Source organism: Arachis ipaensis, chromosome B1, assembly GCF_059453495.1.
Source record: "Arachis ipaensis isolate K30076 ecotype BB chromosome B1, ASM5945349v1, whole genome shotgun sequence".
Taxonomy (NCBI): domain Eukaryota; kingdom Viridiplantae; phylum Streptophyta; class Magnoliopsida; order Fabales; family Fabaceae; genus Arachis; species Arachis ipaensis.
In genome coordinates, this window is record NC_142436.1 from 15,190,906 (window position 1) to 15,210,816 (window position 19,911).

At 36.6% G+C, this 19,911-nt stretch overlaps 2 protein-coding genes across 12 annotated transcripts; one reads left to right on the plus strand and one right to left on the minus strand.

Annotated features, from left to right (window-relative positions):
• The first annotated feature begins 3,068 nt into the window (after positions 1-3,068).
• Positions 3,069-12,702, plus strand: LOC107625880 (histone-lysine N-methyltransferase SUVR5-like). Of its 9 annotated transcripts, none has more exons than XM_016328621.3 (12): positions 3,069-3,199; positions 4,317-4,800; positions 5,068-5,370; positions 5,491-5,601; positions 6,266-6,376; positions 7,463-10,231; positions 10,487-10,648; positions 10,807-10,923; positions 11,003-11,106; positions 11,190-11,327; positions 11,579-11,666; positions 12,146-12,702. In XM_016328621.3, exons 2-12 carry the CDS (start codon positions 4,390-4,392, stop codon positions 12,251-12,253), a joined length of 4,422 nt encoding a protein of 1,473 aa, XP_016184107.1. In that variant the 5' UTR covers positions 3,069-3,199; positions 4,317-4,389; the 3' UTR covers positions 12,254-12,702. The 9 variants fall into 9 exon arrangements, 6 of the variants coding, with proteins under 6 accessions (XP_016184107.1, XP_016184098.1, XP_088357242.1 ...); XR_002358738.2 differs by lacking the exon at positions 3,069-3,199 and adding an exon at positions 3,343-3,545 and having other exon boundaries at positions 11,003-11,051; XM_016328612.3 differs by lacking the exon at positions 3,069-3,199 and adding an exon at positions 3,343-3,545.
• A 358-nt stretch (positions 12,703-13,060) lies between these two features.
• Positions 13,061-14,536, minus strand: LOC107625904 (transmembrane family 220 helix protein). Of its 3 annotated transcripts, none has more exons than XM_016328654.3 (3): positions 14,313-14,536; positions 13,907-14,230; positions 13,061-13,253 (listed from the first exon to the last, which is right to left on the minus strand). In XM_016328654.3, the coding sequence occupies exons 1-3, from the start codon at positions 14,407-14,409 to the stop codon at positions 13,171-13,173; spliced, it is 504 nt and encodes a 167-aa protein (XP_016184140.1). In that variant the 5' UTR covers positions 14,410-14,536; the 3' UTR covers positions 13,061-13,170. The 3 variants fall into 3 exon arrangements, with proteins under 3 accessions (XP_016184140.1, XP_016184132.2, XP_016184148.2); XM_016328646.3 differs by having other exon boundaries at positions 13,061-13,258; XM_016328662.3 differs by having other exon boundaries at positions 13,917-14,230; positions 14,313-14,530.
• Between the last annotated feature and the right edge of the window lie 5,375 nt (positions 14,537-19,911).

Here is a 19,911-nt window from a genome sequence, read left to right on the forward strand (position 1 = left end):
ATTTTCTCCCAATCGACAACAAATCAATTTTACCTCGCTTGGAGCTGGCTTTTTCTTTTTCTTTGTGGCGTTTGAGATCTTTTTTCCAGGTTTGATCACAATCTGTTCTTGGGCCGGCCTTTTGATTTGACACGTGGCGTTCCCTGAAGGTCGTTTACGTCACTCAACGTCGCTTCTTCGTGGGATAACAAACTTTTTACTTTGCTTCTCTCTTGATATTCTTGCATCTCGGCCATGACATTATCAAAGGCCTGGTGCAGAACTCCGGTCAGCTCCTCAGACTCTGACGCAAATTCACAGATGTTGTGCGACCGAAACACCAAATCGTCGAATCTCTTGCTTCTTGGCTCCAGTAGAGGCTCGTCTTGACTGTTCTTGATGTGTGTGTGCCTCCTATTTATGTTCTTGCTCCAGCGTTCCAATATGTATTTCGGTGCCACGTTATCTACTTGCTCGAAGCTTAAGACGCTCAGGGAATGGCAGCACAGTATGCCCTTCGACTCGAACAACAGGCACTGGCACTTTACCTCTCGTGATACTGCGTCGTAGGTGATGAAACACTTGTTGAATATGGAGTTAGAAACCTGCTCTACGACTTCGTATATTGTGAAACCTAGGGTGGAATTCACTGATCTTGTGATGTAGTTTACCTTTCCTCTGAATTGTCCTTGAACGTCCCTAAACTTCTCGTGGGTATAGACGTGCTGAAACTGGGCCTCTATTGTTGATTTTGTTGCGCACGGTATCACGGTGTGAAAATCTACAGCGTCGAATTCTCTCTCTCTTTGCTCTCTACTTGCTAGGCAATTATCGTATTGCTTCACGAATTGACTCAAGGAGCTGTTGCGTGTGATGAACTTGTTGAAAAATGCGTGCATGCTCTCGCTCCTTTGTGTGCTTCTCATCCCGACTCAAAAGTGGTGATCCAGGTAAACTGGAATCCATATATGGCAATCTTCATATAGCTCTGCATAATGAATTGAAAACATGAGCTGGGATAGACCAAAATCTGTGCAAGTTTTAACCAAAAAAGTAACAGTTATCTGAGAGCCACTTGTTGCCTCCGAGGCCATACTTTATGAGGAAATTATTCCAGTTTCTGTCGAATGCGTCTTTTGCGAACAAGTTCCAATCCACGTGGCTAATCTTTTGTTCGATTTCTTTGTGTCGCTTGTAGCCATTTAGTTTGTTTGGGATCTTCTTCATGATGTGCCAGATGCACCACTGGCCAATTGTTGTTGGCATGCATGTCTCGATGGCTCTTTACATCGATGCACATTGGTCGGTGAGAATGCCTTGTGGTGCCTTCTCTCCCATGTAACAGAGCCAACACTCGAATAGCCATTTGAATGATTGGATGTCCTCGTTTTTCATCAGGGCGTCCGAGAAGTGTCGACTGACCGTGGTGATCCACGCCCACAAAAGAACCAAAAACCAGATTGTACTTGCGTAAATGGACACTCTCACAAAGTGATGAACCGAAATGTGTGGATTTGGTGAACGTAAAGACTTAATTTGAGTGAATTGAATACCTGTTTGTGTTGTAGGTGGTGTCGAATGAAACCACATCTCCGAAATACTCGCATGCAGCCCTGCTTCTTGCGTCGGCCCAGAATGCCGTTTTAATGGAGTGATCGCCTTCGAGGTTGAGCTCAAAAAAGAAATTTTGGTTCTTCTCTTTTATTCTTAGTAGGTACTTCCCGAATTCTTTGGCATCATCTTGTTCGGAAACATTCCATACTTCCCTTGTGATGTAATTTCTCACGTCTTTTTATATAAAACTTAGTTTCCAGTGACTGCCGGCTTCTGCTACGAATAATTGGTAAGTTTTGCTCGGTCTGATTCTGGCTTCCTCGTTGGTTTCGATGGTGCGACGTACAAACATGCTTAGCTCCCTGTGTTGTTTGAGCATCTCTGCCCGGTCTGGACAGCAGGAATGTGAGTGATTCAGAACAACTTTGGAAATTGTCCAAAGACCGACGTCCTTCAATATGTGTACGTAGATCCTGGCTAGACAGTTTATGCCGGCTGAGGGATTTGTCTTCAGAGTAGGAGATATCTTGGATTTCTACCTCCCCTCTCTGCTGCATACGATTAGTTGATTCTTAATCTCGTCTCCCTTTCGGATTGTGTTTCTTATTTTGGTAGAAAAACCGACAAGTTTGGAATAATTTTTGTAGAACTTTCCGACTTCTTCTAGTGTCTTGAGAATCATCCCGACCTTTGGGACAAATTGGTCATCCACAACACACCTGGTCTGCAGAATGAACCAAACATGTTATTATGGTGAAACCATTGTATACAACTAAAATGAATAAAATATTATCCATTATATAAAATCAAATTCAAACAGCTTTCTGCAGAATAAACCGAACACATTATTATGATGAAACAATTGTATAGTACTAAATGAATGGAACATTATCCATTATATAAAATCAAATTCAAAACACATGTGTCTACAATTTAGAGATTATCAATTCAATTCAATTCAGAACACCTGCATCCATTCAACTCAAATTAGCAATTGCATTCCATTCAATTCGATTCAAAACTGAATATTCAAAACCTCGTCCCCTTGATTCATTTCAGAAGAGTAATCCAAATCGCTCTCATTCAACTGATTTAAAGTTGAATCATTCATTGTTTCGATTGAGAAGTGCAGATTGAAGAAGAAAACGAAGAAGAATAGGAAGAAGATAAATGCAACGTAAGCAAATCGAAAGAAGAAAACGAAGAAGATGAGCGCGACCAGAGAAGAACGACGAAATTTATTACGTTGAAGGCAATGTAGATCAATAAAAAAGAACGCGAGCATAGAAGAACTAAGAGAGCAGAATGTTTAGGTTGTAGCAGAAGATTTACGTTAAACAAAGATTTAGGTTGCAGTAAAGAAGGTTTACATTATATGCAGCGCGTGTATCACAAACAAGTTGGGGGTGTTGGAGGCGCGTCTAGCTTAATATGCTTGGATAACTTGGATATCTTTTTTACATGGATATAGAGCATTATTATTTATGTATATCGGTAAATTATATAGTTATTTAATTTAAATTAAAAAAAAAAATCCCAATGATAACTGGTCCCTTTTTTTTTCCCGATAACGGGGAAATACGATGTTACCTTGGGTAAGTTATTTTTTGGGGTTCGACCATTGCCCGTAACAATGTTGTCCATGAAAGTTCAAACCGTTGCCAAGGTTTTACAATAAACTTTTATTGTATGTTTCTTTTGTTTTAGTTCTTGTCTGATAATTGTTTAGCATAATGTTGGAAAATCTAGCATTTTAATTCCCTAATTTAAGATCAATATAAATCAAAGAATTACATATTCGCATAAAATTATAGAAATTCAATTGCGGAATTGAAAATCAGACTTTATGATTTGTATTGGCTTTAAGAATTTAGGTATTAATACATGATTTGCCAAAATTACCCTTACACAGCTAATAACTTCTTCCCTGCAAGCAAAGCCGTGCCGTCGCCGTCGCCGTCGCCACCGGTTGTTTTCTGCGGACACCACTGTTGCTCACATTCTGTTTCATGGTTTTTTCCCCTCTCTGTGTGTCTATGACTCTCGATAAGAATTCAAGTCAATTCTAGTTCCAAACACACTATGTTATATGATTGTATGATGAGATCCATCATTAACACTATCTGACTCATATGCCTAAGGTTTATTTCCAGAAAAAAAAAAACACAGGAACCAACTTTGAATAGTTAATATTAACTAACTCTTTCTTTTTTTGTTGTAAAATTATTTTTTTAACTTTTGTTTTGGAAAATTTAGGGTTTAGGATTTAGATTTAGAATTAAAAAAAAAAATTAACTGATGTTGGTTGGCTCCCTAGTTGAATTCCTATTTGAATTGGTTTATTTTGCTCCAATGCTACCAATTCATAAAGGCACTAAGTAAGAAGCCAACAGAATATACTAATTGTTATTTTTCTGATTTTGTCGTGTTATTTATTCCACCAATTTTTAATCTTTGGGATTGAATTCCTAAAATGGAATTTCATAATTTCATTCTTGGTTACTTCTTTTTGCCATCTGATTTATAGCATGTAGATGATTTTCAGTTATCTGTTATTCTGTTAAGGGACATACATATATGGTGGTGCTTTTGGAAGTTTTACACCATTGTATATGTATATTGAAGTTGTTCTTTTAGGAAATGTAGATTTCAATATACACATGCCATTCAGTTTAAAACCTCAAAATTCAATACATGCACATATAGGTTTACGTTCAGTATCTTATACTAATGACTAAGTATACTAAATCAATATTGTCCTAATATTACCATTGATTGAATAGGGGTGAGATGGGAAGTTATCAATCATAGCAAGCGCTGTGCATTATATCCTACTGCTGATTACAGGAAAGTATCATGGAAGGTGCAAGACCAACTTTTATGTTTCAAGAACCACCTAATTGCCCTGAAAATAGTGAACAAGTTAAATTGGAAGTTAGTCTACCAAATTGTTCATTTCTCCGGACAGAAGGTCCTCGGATGGAAAGGCTAGCCAAAGGACAGCAGTCTGTTTGTGAACTCCTTACTAATTCAGATTGCCAATGCCGCGGAGCTAGTGACACTCAAGTGGAAGACCGAAAGGAATCCGATAGTTTCTGTGATAGTATTGATGATGAGATAAACGAACCTTGTTTAACCTCTGAGATTTCTGTCTCTGTTATGGATACAAATGCAAGTGAATCGCCAATTAATGGTAAGGAAGAAGATTTCTTATTTTCCGAACCCACTTGGCTCAAGGGAGATGAATCTGTGGCAGTGTGGGTCAAGGTAACCATATGAATCTGTGGCAGTGCTTAATTTGTAGCCATTGCAAAATTTTGCTTACTCTTCTTTTGATAGGTTTCCTAATGATTGCTTGTGATCTGATTGCATTGAGAAAAGTAACTAATGACTACTTATTGTGATGTAGTTTTTTTAATGTTGTCATTTTTTTTTATTGAGTAACTTAGAGGGAATTTACTGTTAAGAAACTATGAAAAATAAAATTACATGGTGTGCTAATTTTGTATTTTTTTATGTCTGTACCTTCTTAAGTGGAGAGGAAAGTGGCAAGCTGGTATCCGATGTGCGAGGGCTGATTGGCCATTATCAACCTTGAGAGCAAAACCAACTCATGACCGGAAGAAATATTTTGTCATGTTTTTCCCGCATACAAAGAATTATTCCTGGGCTGATACGCTGCTTGTTCGATCAATCAATGAGTTTCCCCAGCCTATTGCACATAAAACTCATAAAGCAGGATTGAAAATGGTAAAAGACTTGACTGTTGCTCGAAGATTTATAATGCAAAAGCTAATTATTGACATGCTGAACGTTGTTGATCAGCTTCATCCCAATGTATGTGATCATGTGGTGATGGTGCTATATCCTCTTCTCCATTTCTATTCTTGTATTCTCAGGTTTTTTTTCCTTAATTTTTCAATTTTATTTTACTGGAGGCTTTTACTACGCACACAGGCTTTGATAGAAGCTGCTTGTCATTCGATGTTCTGGAAGGAATTTGCTATGGAGGCTTCTTATTGCTCTCTCTATTCTGATTTTGGCGGAATGCTTCCAAAGCTGCAAAATGTAAATTCGAATTCCATATGATGTTTTATTGGAATATAGCTTAGCAGGAATCTCCAAAACAATGTTCACCATGAGGCTTATGGGTGGCCCCTCTATTAAATCCTCTTCCTTTTTAGGTTACAAAATCTTCTCTTACCATAAATTATATTGTTCCAATGTTTGTTTCTCTGGGTAAGATATTGGTTCTAGTTATGGAATGTGACTTGCAGTCTCCAGTTTCCTATAAGCACATTTTCAATTACTTTCTGCTTTGCATGGTATGTCATGTATTTCAAGATAGCATTGTGAAACATATTTGTATACATGATTTTCAAGGGGGAGGGGGCAAGAGATGATTTGGTAGCTCTTTTTAATGAAAAACATTTTTCAGTTCTGTTTCTTTTTCAAATTTCGCATCACCTAGTTGGAAAAACATATATTTTCTGTATTTTGCAATTCCTCAAAGTTAAGTAACATAAGATTTGATTGAAATGAACAACCAACCCTTCTGTGAAGTAGAATTCATGCTTTGCGGAATCCGTAGTTATTTCAATGAAGCTATATTCATGTTTTAACAATTCATAATTTCCAGTATTTCCAATTTCCTTAAAGAAGTACAATTATCTGGTTGTCCATTAAATTTTGTTGATAACTTTCTCAATTACAGCAACTTTTTCTTTTGCAGAGCATATTACAACAATACTTAAATGCTGCGTGGATGCAACATTCTTTCCACTCTTGGGTTGGACGATGTCAAAATGCAAAAAGTGCTGAATCAGTAGAGTTGCTGAAGGAGGTACTCTATAATTTTGTCGCTTAATTCGTGATTCTAGAACTAGGACTGTGCATTTAATCCAAGAGTGTGGATAAGGGTTGCGTGAGCTATCCTTTGGGTTGAAAATGAAGTGTTTCTGGAACATCATTCATCCATTGATCAACTTTCCTATGATTTAATATATCATATTCTAAATTATGTACAAGCTATTACATTTAGACCAGTTTGCCTAAAAGCTTAGGGAAAAGGCTCAAGATGGATTTTATATTTCTTTTCTACCAGCTTAAGTTGGAGTCTTTTGCGCCAAGCAGAGGCAATTTACATGCCCACTTTACCATGTAGTAAATTCCTGTTTTGTTTAGAAGAGTGGAGCTACAAACTACAAAAATATATCCAATAAGTCATAAAAGCTTTGATATCATAACAAAGACTATCCCTAAAAGCTCAAGTGATTAGGTGAAGGCCTAAGGCCTAATGCTTGATTCATGGATCAGTAGAGTAAGGCAATCTTGTATTAGGGTGAAAACAAATTGAGTAGTGAGTCAGCATCCATTCCCAAGCAGTGTCCAAAATATATTTGGGTATAATCTCATAAACCAATTCCTTTTTGGATAAAAAAATTATATTGTTTGTGCACTCATGCTGCTTTGTACAGAAAAACATAACTATAAATACTTGATGTCAGTAAGTCATTTATTTTTATTTATAGTTCATTATAAGATTAAATAATAAAAAGCATTTCTTATAGAGTATACATCTCTCTGTAGGGGAGATCCATGGAAGTTAGCACTTAGCAGCTACCAATTTTCTGTTAAGGTGATTATGATCTTCTATGATTCCCTGCGGGAAAACGTGTGGTCAACTTGTTTAGTTTTGTTGAAAAACTATCTTTTGATTGACTAAGGCATTCTTCCATTGAAACAGATACATAGCTCATGCAATCACTTTTCTAGTAATACATTTTGATGATGGAGAACATTACTAATCTCATGCTTTTATAATCTGGTGCTCAGACTGAAAACAAGTCAAATTTGTAACTTTGTATTGAACATTTACCAAAAGTTTTGCTTATGTGGTGGTTGATCTATTTCTTGTTCTCTTATTCAGGAGTTGTTTGATTCTATTTTGTGGAGTGATATCAACCCTCAATCGAATGCACTTCTGCAGTCAACATTGGGTTTTGAGTGGAAAACATGGAAGCATGATGTAATGAAATGGTTTTCCCCATTTCATTCTTTATCTGGTAGCAAGAACACAAAGCATCTGACCTCTGACAATCTGTATCAACAGAGCCTTCACATCGGTAGAAAACGGGCCAAACTTGAAGTTCGACGTGCAGAAACACATGCTTCACTAATGGAAACCAAGGGTTCAATTCCTTCAGTTACACTTGAGACTGACCCAGGTGTCTTTAATAACCAGAACACATTGAGTACATTAGCAACTGAGACTTCTAAAAAGGAATGTGCAAGGGAGGTACCTATAGCAACAACCGAATCGCGAAGTAATTTGGCCAATAAATGGAACGAGATCATAGTTGAGGCTGTAGGTTCAGAGATCCTGCATACCAATGGACTGGGATCAACTCCTACAAATGAAATGGCTATTCAAAAATATGTAGAGCCTGTAACTAAGAATCCGCAATGCATAGTTTATATTGAAGCCAAGGGAAGACAGTGTGTGAGATCAGCAATTGATAATGATGTATATTGTTGCGTGCATTCTCGTTTTCTGGGCATCTTAGCAAAAGCTGAAAAACATGTTTCAGTTGATACACCAATGTGTGAAGTTAGAACTGCTGTTGGTACTAGATGTAAGCATCACGCTGTTCCTGCATCTTCATTCTGCAAGAAACACCAACCTCATGATGAGACCGCAAATTTTACACACAATACACGGAAAAGAAATCATGAAAATTATATTGCTTCAGAGGGCATGTTTTGCAAAGACATTGTATTGGCAAATGTCGAAGGTCCATTGGAAGTAGACCCCATATCAACCATTGGTGGTTATTCCTTTCGTGGAGGTTTGTTAAATGAGAATCCCATGCATTCTGACAATAATCATAATGCAATGAAGGCAGTTAACTGTGTAGGCTTTCCTCCCTTTGATGAAAAAGATCCTTGTTCCAAAGCTCCAAAATGGCATTTCTTGTACTGTGAAAAGCACCTTCCAAGTTGGCTTAAACGGGCAAGACATGGAAAGAGTAGGATAATATCAAAAGAAGTGTTTGCAGAGCTCTTGAGGAGTTGCTACTCCTGGGAACAAAACGTACATTTGCATAAAGCTTGTGAGCTTTTTTACAGGCTCTTCAAAAGCATTTTGTCGCAAAAAAGCTCTGCTCCTAAGGAAGTTCAGCTGCAGTGTGCTTTGACCGAAGCCTCTAAAGATGCAAGTGTTGGAAAATTCTTCACAAAGTTGGTTCATAGTGAAAAGGAGAACATCAAGTCGATTTGGGGATTCAAGGATGATGTGGATGTATCCTCACTCATAGAAGATTCATCTCTTTTCCTTACCACAAGTAATGACAGCTCTGGAAATGAAAATGCCATCAAGTGTAAAATATGCAATGCTGAATATCCTGATGACCAAACACTTAGTAACCATTGGATGGAGAATCATAAAAAGGAAGCACAGTGGTTGTTTAGAGGTTATGCTTGTGCCATTTGTTTGGATTCCTTTACTAACAAGAAACTACTGGAAACCCACGTTCAGGAGAGACATCATGTGCAGTTCATTGAGCAGTGCTTGCTTCTCCAATGTATTCCCTGTGGTTTTCATTTTGGTAATATGGAAGAATTATGGCTGCATGTTCTAACTGTTCACCCTGTTGAGTTTAAGTCATCCAAAGCTCCAAGTCAACAGTCTTTCTCTACAGGCGAGCACTCTAGTGAAAAACTTGAATATGGAATTTCAGCTCCCTTGGAGAATATGTCTGAGAATCCAGGTGGTTTTCGGAAGTTTACTTGCAGGTTTTGTGGGTTGAAATTTGATCTTCTACCTGACCTTGGTCGCCATCATCAAGCTGCTCATATGGGTCACAGTGCAGCAAGTGGCCGCCCTCCAAAGAGGGGAGCTCGTTATCATGAGTATAGATTGAAATCTGGAATACTTAGCCGTCCTAAATTTCGAAAGAGTTTGGCGGCAGCATCATATATGATCAGAAGTAAGGCAACTGCTAATTTAACGAGACGCATTGAGGCGACAAAGTCACTTGGCATGGAGGAAATAACAATACAACCTCATTTAACTGAGACAGATAATTTTGGTAGATTGGCAGAACATCAATGTTCCACAGTTGCAAAGATTTTATTTTCCGAGAGTCGGATGACTAAACCTCGGCCTAACAATCTTGATATTTTATCAATTGCTCGCTCTGCTTGCTGCAAAGACAGTCTTAAGGCCTCACTAGAGGAGAAATATGGAATTTTGCATGAAAGGATCTATTTGAAGGCAGCAAAACTTTGCAGTGACTATGACATTGTAGTGAACTGGCACCAGGATGGGTTTATTTGTCCTAGAGGCTGTAAGGTATCAAAGGATCAAGTGTCACTTTCTCCCTTAGCATCTCTTTCTAATAGGTTTGTAAGGAAAAACTCTATAATTTTGTCAGATCCTGAAAGTGATGAGTTCGAGGTGGATGAGTATCACTACATCATCAATTCAAACCATTTAAAGTTAGGATCCCTGCAAAAGGCTGTTGTCTTATGCAATGACATAAGCTTTGGGAAAGAATCGATTCCGATGATCTGTGTAGTTGACCAAAATCTTCTAAATTCACTTCGAAATGGATCCAACGAGCAAGATCAGCCTTGGGAGAGCTTTACCTATATTTCAAAGCCAATTCTTGATCGATCCCTTTCTCTTGATTCTGAGGTAGTTATGTCTTAATTTTTATTTCTATTAAATCCTAATTGAATGGGACTGAACTTCTATATTTATCTCATGTTATTTATCTGTTGGTATACAAATAAGTTGTTGGAAATTGTGTTCATCTAAGGCACTGTTAAATTAAGTATATGTTTAATAGCTTAGCTGTCAAAGCGTCTATATAGTTTATATACTTATGTTATTAAGCATTATACGATTTATTGGTTTCAGTGTTCTTCACCCTGCGTTTTTAATTTGCAGAGTCTGCAACTAGGATGCTCTTGTTCATATCCCACCTGCTTTCCTGAATCTTGTGATCACGTCTACCTTTTTAATAATGACTATGATAATGCAAAAGACATTTCAGGGAAACCAATGCGTGGCAGGTTCCCATACGATGAGAATGGTCGAATCATATTAGAGGTACATTTGCTTCATAAGTTGTGAACAGCGATTATTTGATACTAAATATTAAGCATTGCTTGATGCTTACCACCAGTATATGAGTATATGGAAAAATGCTGAATGCATTATCTTTTCTTGTTTCTGAATGCATGATGGGAAACCATATAAACCTGCAGGAAGGTTACCTTGTATATGAGTGTAATCAAATGTGCAGATGCAAAAGATCATGTCCAAATAGAATACTGCAGAACGGAGTACGGGTTAAATTGGAAGTCTTTAAAACAGAGAAAAAGGTGGTCACTGCTCTTCTTTTGATAAATTTAAAATGATTCGAATGGCTTGTTACATTGACTCCGTCAATTTCGTTTGCAGGGATGGGCAGTAAGGGCTGGTGAGGCTATCTTGCGTGGCACATTTGTGTGTGAGTATATTGGAGAGGTTATAGATGAGTGTGAGGCACAAAACAGACGCAAGAGGTTTAAATTTCTTCATGTGTAGTTTCTTTTAAACCAGTTGATGTTTCTTCTATTTTGCTGACTTGGTCTATCTCGATTGCCAGATACGGCAAAGAGCATTGTAGTTATTTTTTTAATGTTGATGCTCGTGTCAATGACATGAGTAGATTGATTGAAGGACAAGCCAGATATGTTATTGATGCTACTAGATATGGAAATTTATCCAGGTTCATCAATAACAGGTGAGCATTTAGTACAGGAAGCATACTATAGTTTCTCTGTTAATGCAAAATAACACGGCACATGATTTTCTTTTTTGTCTCCTTTCTTTTGGGACATGATGATAAGAACTACATCTTGTCTCTCAAGAAATGGTGATTTTGATATATGATGAATGAACAAAGGATATTATTACTAGAAACTTTTTGTTTCAGTCCAATTTTGATTGCTAAAATGTGTGTTGGTTTGTTCTCACAATTTTTTGTTACTGCAGTTGCTCACCCAATCTTGTGAATTACCAAGTTCTTGTAGAGAGCATGGATTGTGAGCGCGCACATATTGGTCTTTATGCGAGTCGAGATGTGAGTACTCTTCTATAATTGGCTGTGCCCTTGAGATATTCAAACATTTTTCTTGATTTGGTATTCCAATTGGTGAAGACTGAGATGTTGCAAAAAATGATTTTCATAGAAGGTTGAAGGTCAGCGCTGTCCATTAGATTGCTTCCATCACTAAAAAATTGAAAGTGAAAGAAAAAAGAAAAACAGACAAATTTCATACCCCTTGGAAAATTCTTGGGGATTCTAATTCATGCTTGTGTTACAAAAATATTATGTACACATAAAAAAGCCACCATATGTTTGTGTAGAAATACATGTGTTGTTTAACTCATTTTCAATGTGTATTTTATTTTAACATGTATTCTATACGACCGGCTAATTTTTGGTGTACACATAGCATGATTGCTTGTTCTATTGGGAAAGGTGGACATTACTCTTCTGGCAACCTTAATTGTTTGACGTTACAGAAATTTTGATTTCGCTTTGCCTCTTGCTTGCAGATTGCTTTGGGTGAAGAACTAACATATAATTATAATTATGAGCTAGTGCCTGGAGAAGGGTGTCCTTGCCTTTGTGGTTCTTTGATGTGCCGAGGACGGCTTTACTAGAACCCTTAACTCCGCACTGCCGCCAATCCCCCAACAATATTTCCAAATTGCCTTGTCTTTACATTACAATATTAAAATGTGGAACCTATGCTTGTCCAACTTCAAAAGGGTTATATCATTGAGCAGTTTTGCAGTCTCCAGTTTCTCCTTCCATCAGTTGTTAGGTCAAGTCATTTATGTTTTGGTAGCTTCAAGCACTCTGCTCTCTTGTGGATTCTCTTGAAAAATCTCCATTTTTTTGAAATGACCAACAAGAAATAAATGCCTCTGTAGTTAAAAGTTGTATTGATTGGCAATTGTTGTTGCTACACCAAAACTTTCTTCTTTTTATTTTTTATTTTTTATTTTTTTCCCTTTTTATTATCGCTGACTACCTTGGATTGTATTCATGAATGTAAATATGCCTAACTTATTGCCTTTCTTTAACTAATTTAGAATCTTGTTTGAAATTTGTGTCCTTTGTTGATGAATCTTTCTTTCATGCATGGAAGTGTTCATTGAATTTATCTTTATGTTTTGGCTAAAGAAGCGCCCAAATACACAGAACACAAAGGGTGTTTGTTTTGTAAAAGTAGGCTGAATTTTGAGCAGCTTTACCCAAAGGACGAGTTCATATTTTAAAAGATTCTGTTCTGCAGCTTGAGCTTCTTTGTCTATCCATTCCTTTAAAACAATAATTAAACAATTGAAATGCAAGATTTATAGGCCTTGAAAAATTATATTATTGAATCCGATTCATCGTTCTGTTTAAGCCTTTAAGGACCTATAAATCAACTGCTACAATTCTTCGGGGATTTATTGGGCACATTTTCTCTTAAGGACCTAAGTCTACTGTAAAATTTTCTCAAGGAAGTTTAACACTTCTTTTTCTTCAAGAATTTACGAACACAAAAGAATGACATAAGCTTGTGTCCTAACTAGAACTTATTCATTTCTCCTTTTAGGACCACAAAGAAGATCAGGGGTAACATGTAGCTAAAGCCCACTAAGATCAGCATCCCTGCACTTCATGGTTGCACTTAATTAATTGATGATAACTGATAATGAGAATAAACTACCATTTTGATTTTATGAAAGATTCAACTTTTTATAAAATGACTCAAGAAATCTCAACTTGATAAAAGTGTATCTTTCTTTCCATGAGTGACAAACGGCTTATATTCCTTTGTTTTTTGTTTTTCAATTTTTTTTTTTGAAAAGAATGGTCAAAAAAATTTATTTAGCATAAAATGAATTTAATTTTGATGCATTGAGTGTAAAACAACCTTATACATGCATTCAATAACGTAATGTCACGTCATTAAAAATAATTACTACTTTCATTCAAAAAGACAGATGCGATTGTACAACTACGTAAAACATTTTACAATGTCAGTCGCATAAAATTATCAAATTATCAAATTTAGAAGATAGAAATATTTCTATTCTAAATAGGCTTGCAAAAAAAACAGTAAAAATCAGGTATCTAAAGTCGTCTTTGAGTATGTCTCCCTATATTTTGGTGTATTTTGTCAAACTGTGGTCAAGTTTTGGGAGTCAAAATATTATTTCTTCCTTTTGAGCGTAACTTTTTCAAAAATTAATTTTTTAATAACCAAAATAGTAGTTTATTCGTAATAATATTAAAGAAAAAAAAAACTCCTAAAATCTCACCATATTTTACCATATTAGAGAATTCCTTCACCCTTGTTTTCAAGGTATTATTAGTCTGAACTTTGAATGCTTCCATTTGCAAGATCATCGACATGACAACTAATATGCTTCCAATTTTCTCCCTAACAACTCTCTCACTTAGATCCAGTGACCAAAACCCCGCTATTCCATATGCAACATCTTCCAGAACAACTTTGAGATATAACAAAATCCCAGAACATAGAGTAATTATGCCAATTTTCCTTCTCAGTTTGGTTGAGACAACGCCGTTTGTCAAATTAACGATGCAAGCACATGAATATAGAGGAAACCAAAAATACCAATCTATGGCCAGAAGAAAAAAATGAGTTTATAAACTAGATCTTGTTGACAATAGGTATAAATGAAAATAGATGTATTAAATTACCAGGATCATTTAATTGAACAGATGCAGAGTATGCAAAAAGAATGGCCATTAGCAGGGAACACAAACTGAACAAACTTGTAGTTGTCGATGTTGCCATTCTCTTCTCCTTTGCTATTCTCTTGCCTGTAGTTTATTATCAATGTCGTAAATCAAGTCAAGAAACCGCTCGGACAGAAAACGTTATAAGAAGTCAACTTCTAATAACGGTGTGCAGGGCTTTTAATTGTTCTCCAAAATTGGTGGCAGAATTATTTTTTAATCAAATTTATCATTTAGGTTGTGTTTAGAAGCGACATTGAAATTAAAGATAAAAATTAGAAAATTAATACTCAATTTGATCTCTGAAAATTGATTCTTAAAATTATAATTAACTCAATTCGGTCTCCAAAATTTATAATAGTAATTCATGTTAGTTCCTAAGCTAATTTGTATAAATGGTGTGTTGATTTTACACATTAATTGATAGGAATAAAACACATAATCCTACTTGTAAGAATTAGAGGAGCAACAATATCCACTCACAATAAGTATTAACACCAATACAATAATACCCAATAGTAGCGGAAAAATCACATAAACCAAATTAGAAACAAGCTAACACACCAAGATTTTTAACGTGGAAAACCTCCTCAATGAGAGAAGTAAAAACCACGAGTCATCAAGATTAGGATATAGCTTCACTATGATGAAAAATAGGGTACAAGAGAGTCACAAATTACTGCACAAAGCGTGCATACAACAAGCCAAACAACCCAAGCTTCAAAGCTTACAAAACAAGAACAAGAAGATGAAAATACCACAAAAATAGAGCTGCTTAGCGTGGCCAATATCTCTAGATATAGACATTGAATCGAAGATCTGAATGGTGAAATCAAAGAATCAGATGTGTAGAACACACTGTCCAAATTTGAGCTCGATCCAACGGTTAACGAATTTACAGCGACCAATTTACAGAGACAGCTTTGTGTATGTGCGAAAATAACTTTCTCTCTTCTTTTCTCTCTAGTGTTTGGTGTTCTCCTTTCAAAAATGACCTCTCTCTCTCTCAACCCTAACTTACCTCAGCCACTTCAACTATTCATGGGTTTGGATACTAACATTTGGGGTTTTTCTCCATATAGGAAGGGAGCCCAAAAACCCAACAAATCTCCCCCTCACGACTATGTGGAGGTAACCGCCACTCCGACGATTAAGCAACAAACTTCAAACTTCCATCTTGGTAATGTCTTGGTCATCATATCAGAACCATTCTCATCAGTATGAACCTTTTCAAGTTCCAACAACTCAGCATCCAAAAAATATCACGTATCCAATGATACCTCATATCAATATGTTTGGATCGAGAATGAAAAGTAGAATTTTTACCAAGATATATAGTATTTTGACTATCAGAAAACAATACATACCTCTCTTGAGTAAACCCGAGTTCTTTCAAGAATTTTTTCGTCCAAAGCATCTCCTTACACGCTTTGATAATGGCAATAAACTCGGCCTCAGTAGTAGACAAAGCAACACATTTTTTCAATCTTGATTACTATGACACAGCTCCACCCGCAAAGTTGATCAAGAAGGCTGAAATGGACCAACTAGAATAGGCTTATCACTTCCATAACACAACTTCATGCTAGAAGTACCACGAAGATATCTCATTATCCATTTTATAGCATTCCAATGCTCTCTTCCTGGGTTTGAAACAAAACGGCTAACACAACCAACATCATGAGCTATATCCGGTCTTGTGCACACCATAGCATACATTAAAATACCCACGGTTGATGCATATGGAACTTTTTCCATGTCTTTCTTCTCTTCATCACTTGATGGACTTTGCTTGCAACTCAATTTAAAGTGTGTAGCAAGAGGAGTACTAACGGCCTTTACTTTCTCCATTTGAAACCTGTGCAACATTGTCTCTGTGTATTTCTCTTGTGACAACCAAAGTTTCTTCTCCTTTCTATCACGCTCGATTCTTATACCAAGAATCTCTTTTGCTAGCCCAAGGTCCTTCATTGCAAGTTGCTTCTTTAACATATAAATCCTAGAAGCATTCTGACCAACAATAAGCATGTCATCAACATATATCAAAAGGATAATAAAATCATTACTAGCAAATTGTTTAACAAATACACAATGATCAGAAGTAGTCTTCTTGTAGCCTTGTTCTGCCATAACAGACTCGAACTTCTTGTACCATTGTTTTGGAGCTTGCTTCAAGCCATACAAGCTCTTCTTCAGTTTGCAAACATGATCCTCTTTGCCTTTTACCATGAAACCTTCAGGTTGTTCCATATAAATTTCATCCTTAAAATCACCATGAAGGAAAGCAGTTTTCACATCCATCTGCTCTATCTCTAAATCAAGACTTGCAACATAACTCAAAATAGTCCTAATAGAAGATCTTCTCACAACCGGTGAAAAGATTTCATTATAGTCAACTTTCTTTTTCTGCATGTAGCCCTTGACCACCAATCTAGTCTTGTACCTTGGAAACTGAGAATTTTCTTCATGCTTCAACCTATAAACCCACCTATTCTGCAAATTTTTCTTCCTTTTTGGCAAGTTCACAAGCTCAAATGTTTGATTATCATGCAAGGATTTCATTTCATCTTGCATTGCATCAAACAATTTCTTATTGTCGTCGCCTTCCATAGCTTTCGCATAGCACTCAGGTTCTCCGCCATCAGTCAAGGTCACATATCCATCAGTAAATGTCACATACTCATTAGAAGGATACCTTGTTGAAGGTCGTCGCTCTCTAGTAGATCTCCTAGGATGGAAACCTGTTGGATCTTCAGGTAGTTCAGGTTAATTATCAGCATCATCATCAACTGGAGCATCAATTGGATCTTCCATCTCCTGGTCATTAGGAACCAAAGGCTCATTTTGCTGCATATGCTCCTGATCTTGATTCTCTGCTAGTTCTGACGAAGAAGGAGGCTGAACTGGATCTACATCAATCAAGTCACTACTCTCTTATGATTGACTCTTCTCTGCCTTATCAATGTCTTCAATGGTCTGGTCTTCAACAAACTCTACATCACGGCTCCTTGTAAGCTTCTTTTTAACTGGATCATAAAGCCTGTAACCAAACTCATCTTGACCATACCCAATAAAAATGCACTGTCTTGTCTTCACATCCAATTTGGACCTCTCATCCTTTGGAACATGAACAAATACTTTGCATCCAAAGACTCTCAAGTGACTATACGAGACATCTTTGCCCGACCAAACATAATCCGGAACATCATTGTCCAAAGCAATTGTAGGACTCAGATTAATCACATGAGCTGCTATAAGTACCGCTTCACCCCAAAAGACTTTAGGTAGCTTAGCTTCAGTAAGCATACACCTAACTCATTCAATCAGTGTTCTATTCATCCTTTCTGCCAAACCATTCAACTAAGATGTTTTAGGAGGTGTTTTTTCATGCCTAATGCCTTGCTGCTTGCAATACACATCAAATGGTCCACAATACTCACCACCATTATCAGTGCGAATACATTTAAACTTTTTACCCGTTTGCCTCTCAACCAAAGCTTAAAATTGTTTGAACTTTTCCAAAGCTTGGTTCTTTGTTTTCAAAGCATAAGTCCAAAGCTTTCTTGAATGATCATCAATAAAAGTAATAAAGTAAATAGCTCCACTAAAGGATCGTACCTTCAAAGGAAGACAAATATCAGAGTGCACCAATTCCAAGAAGTCTGATTTTCTTGAAGGTTGATGCTTCTTGAAGGATAATCTTCTTTGTTTGCTAGCCATGCAATGAGAATATTTCTCCAACTCTGCATTCTTCAAACCTGAAAGAGCATCCTTTTGAGCTAGATAATTAAGTCCTTTTTCACTAATATGACCAAGTGTCTGTGCCACAAGCTACAAACTTCTTTACTTTCAATCGCATTCACACTACCTTTTGCAATCATGGCATGCATCACATACAAACTTGAAGTACTTTTTTCTCGAGCCACCACTAAGTTACCTTTAGTAAACTTCCATTGTCCAAAGCCGAAAGTGTTTACAAAGCCTTCATTATCAAGCCTTTTAACTGAAACCAAATTCAAGCGAACATCTGGAGCGTGTCTAACATCTTTGAGTAGCAGCTTCATTCCCATATTAGTCTCAAGACAAATGTCTCCTACACCAATAACCTTGGCCAAGCCATCATTACCCATCTTAAGCACTCCAAAATTACCTGGAGTATAAGAAGTGAAGAAGTCCTTCTTCGGTGTAACAGGTATTGAGGTGTCACTATCAATTACGCAGCTAAACTCATCATCAGAAACAAGATTGACCTTGTACTCATAATCAGCAATATCAACAGTAAGAAGATCATCTGAAATAGAAGATACACGATCATTACCACTATCATCCTTCTTTTCTTACTTACCTTTATTTTCCTTTTTCCAAAGATAGCAATATTTTTTAACGTGACCCATTTTGTGACAGTAGTGATACTCAACATTCTTGTATCTTCCCTTGGATTTGCTCCTACTTTTACCTCTACCCTTTTGAACTCTATTCTGATTTCTCCCCCTGGTTTCAGTGACTAACATTTCAGAGTGCGACGAAGAATTCTGCATCTTTCTTCTCATCTCTTCATTTAAAATGCCACCTTTAACAAGTTGCATGCTCACTTTACTATTTGAAGCAGAATTAGTAAGAGAGATACGAAATGACTCCCAAGAATTTGGTAGAGTATTTATCAATCACAATCCTTGAACCTCATCTTCAAATTTGATTCCCATGCTTGACAACTGATCTAGAATCTCTTGAAATTCATTCAAGTGATCTAATACTTGTGACCCCTCCTTGTATCTCAAATTCATCAACATATTCAACAAGTACAATTTATTATTGCCAGACTTGGAAGCATACAAGGATTCAATTTGATTCCACAAAGTCCTAGCATGAGTTTCATTAGCAATATGATTGTAAACATTATCATCCACCCATTGCCTAATAAAACCACAAACTTTTTGGTATTCAAACTCCCATTCTTCATCCGTTTTAGATTCTGGTTTTTGTGTAAAAAATACGGGTAAATGTAGATTTTTTACAAATAACAAATCCTTTATTTTTCCCTTCCATAAATGGTAATTAGTGACATTCAAACTTATCATCCAAGTAGAGTTATTTGTCTCCATCTTTCAAGCAAGTTATAACTAAATACCCAAAACTGAGCTCTGATGCCAATTGATAGGAATAAAACACACAATCCTACTTGCAAGAATTAGAGGAGCAACAATATCCACTCACAACAAGTATTAACACCAGCACAATAATACCCAATAGCAGCGAAAAAATCACATAAACCAGAAATTAGAAACAAGCTAACACACCAAGATTTTTAACGTGGAAAACCTCCTCAATGAGAGAAGTAAAAACCACGAGTCACCAAGACCAGGATATAGCTTCACTATGATGAAAAATAGGATACAAGAGAGTCACAAATTACTGCACAAAATGTGCATACAACAAGCCAAACAACCCAAGTTTCAAAACTTACAAAACAAGAACAAGAAGATGAAAATACCACAAAAATAGAGCTGCTTTGCGTGATCAATATCTCCATCTACAGATATTGAATCGAAGATCCGAACAG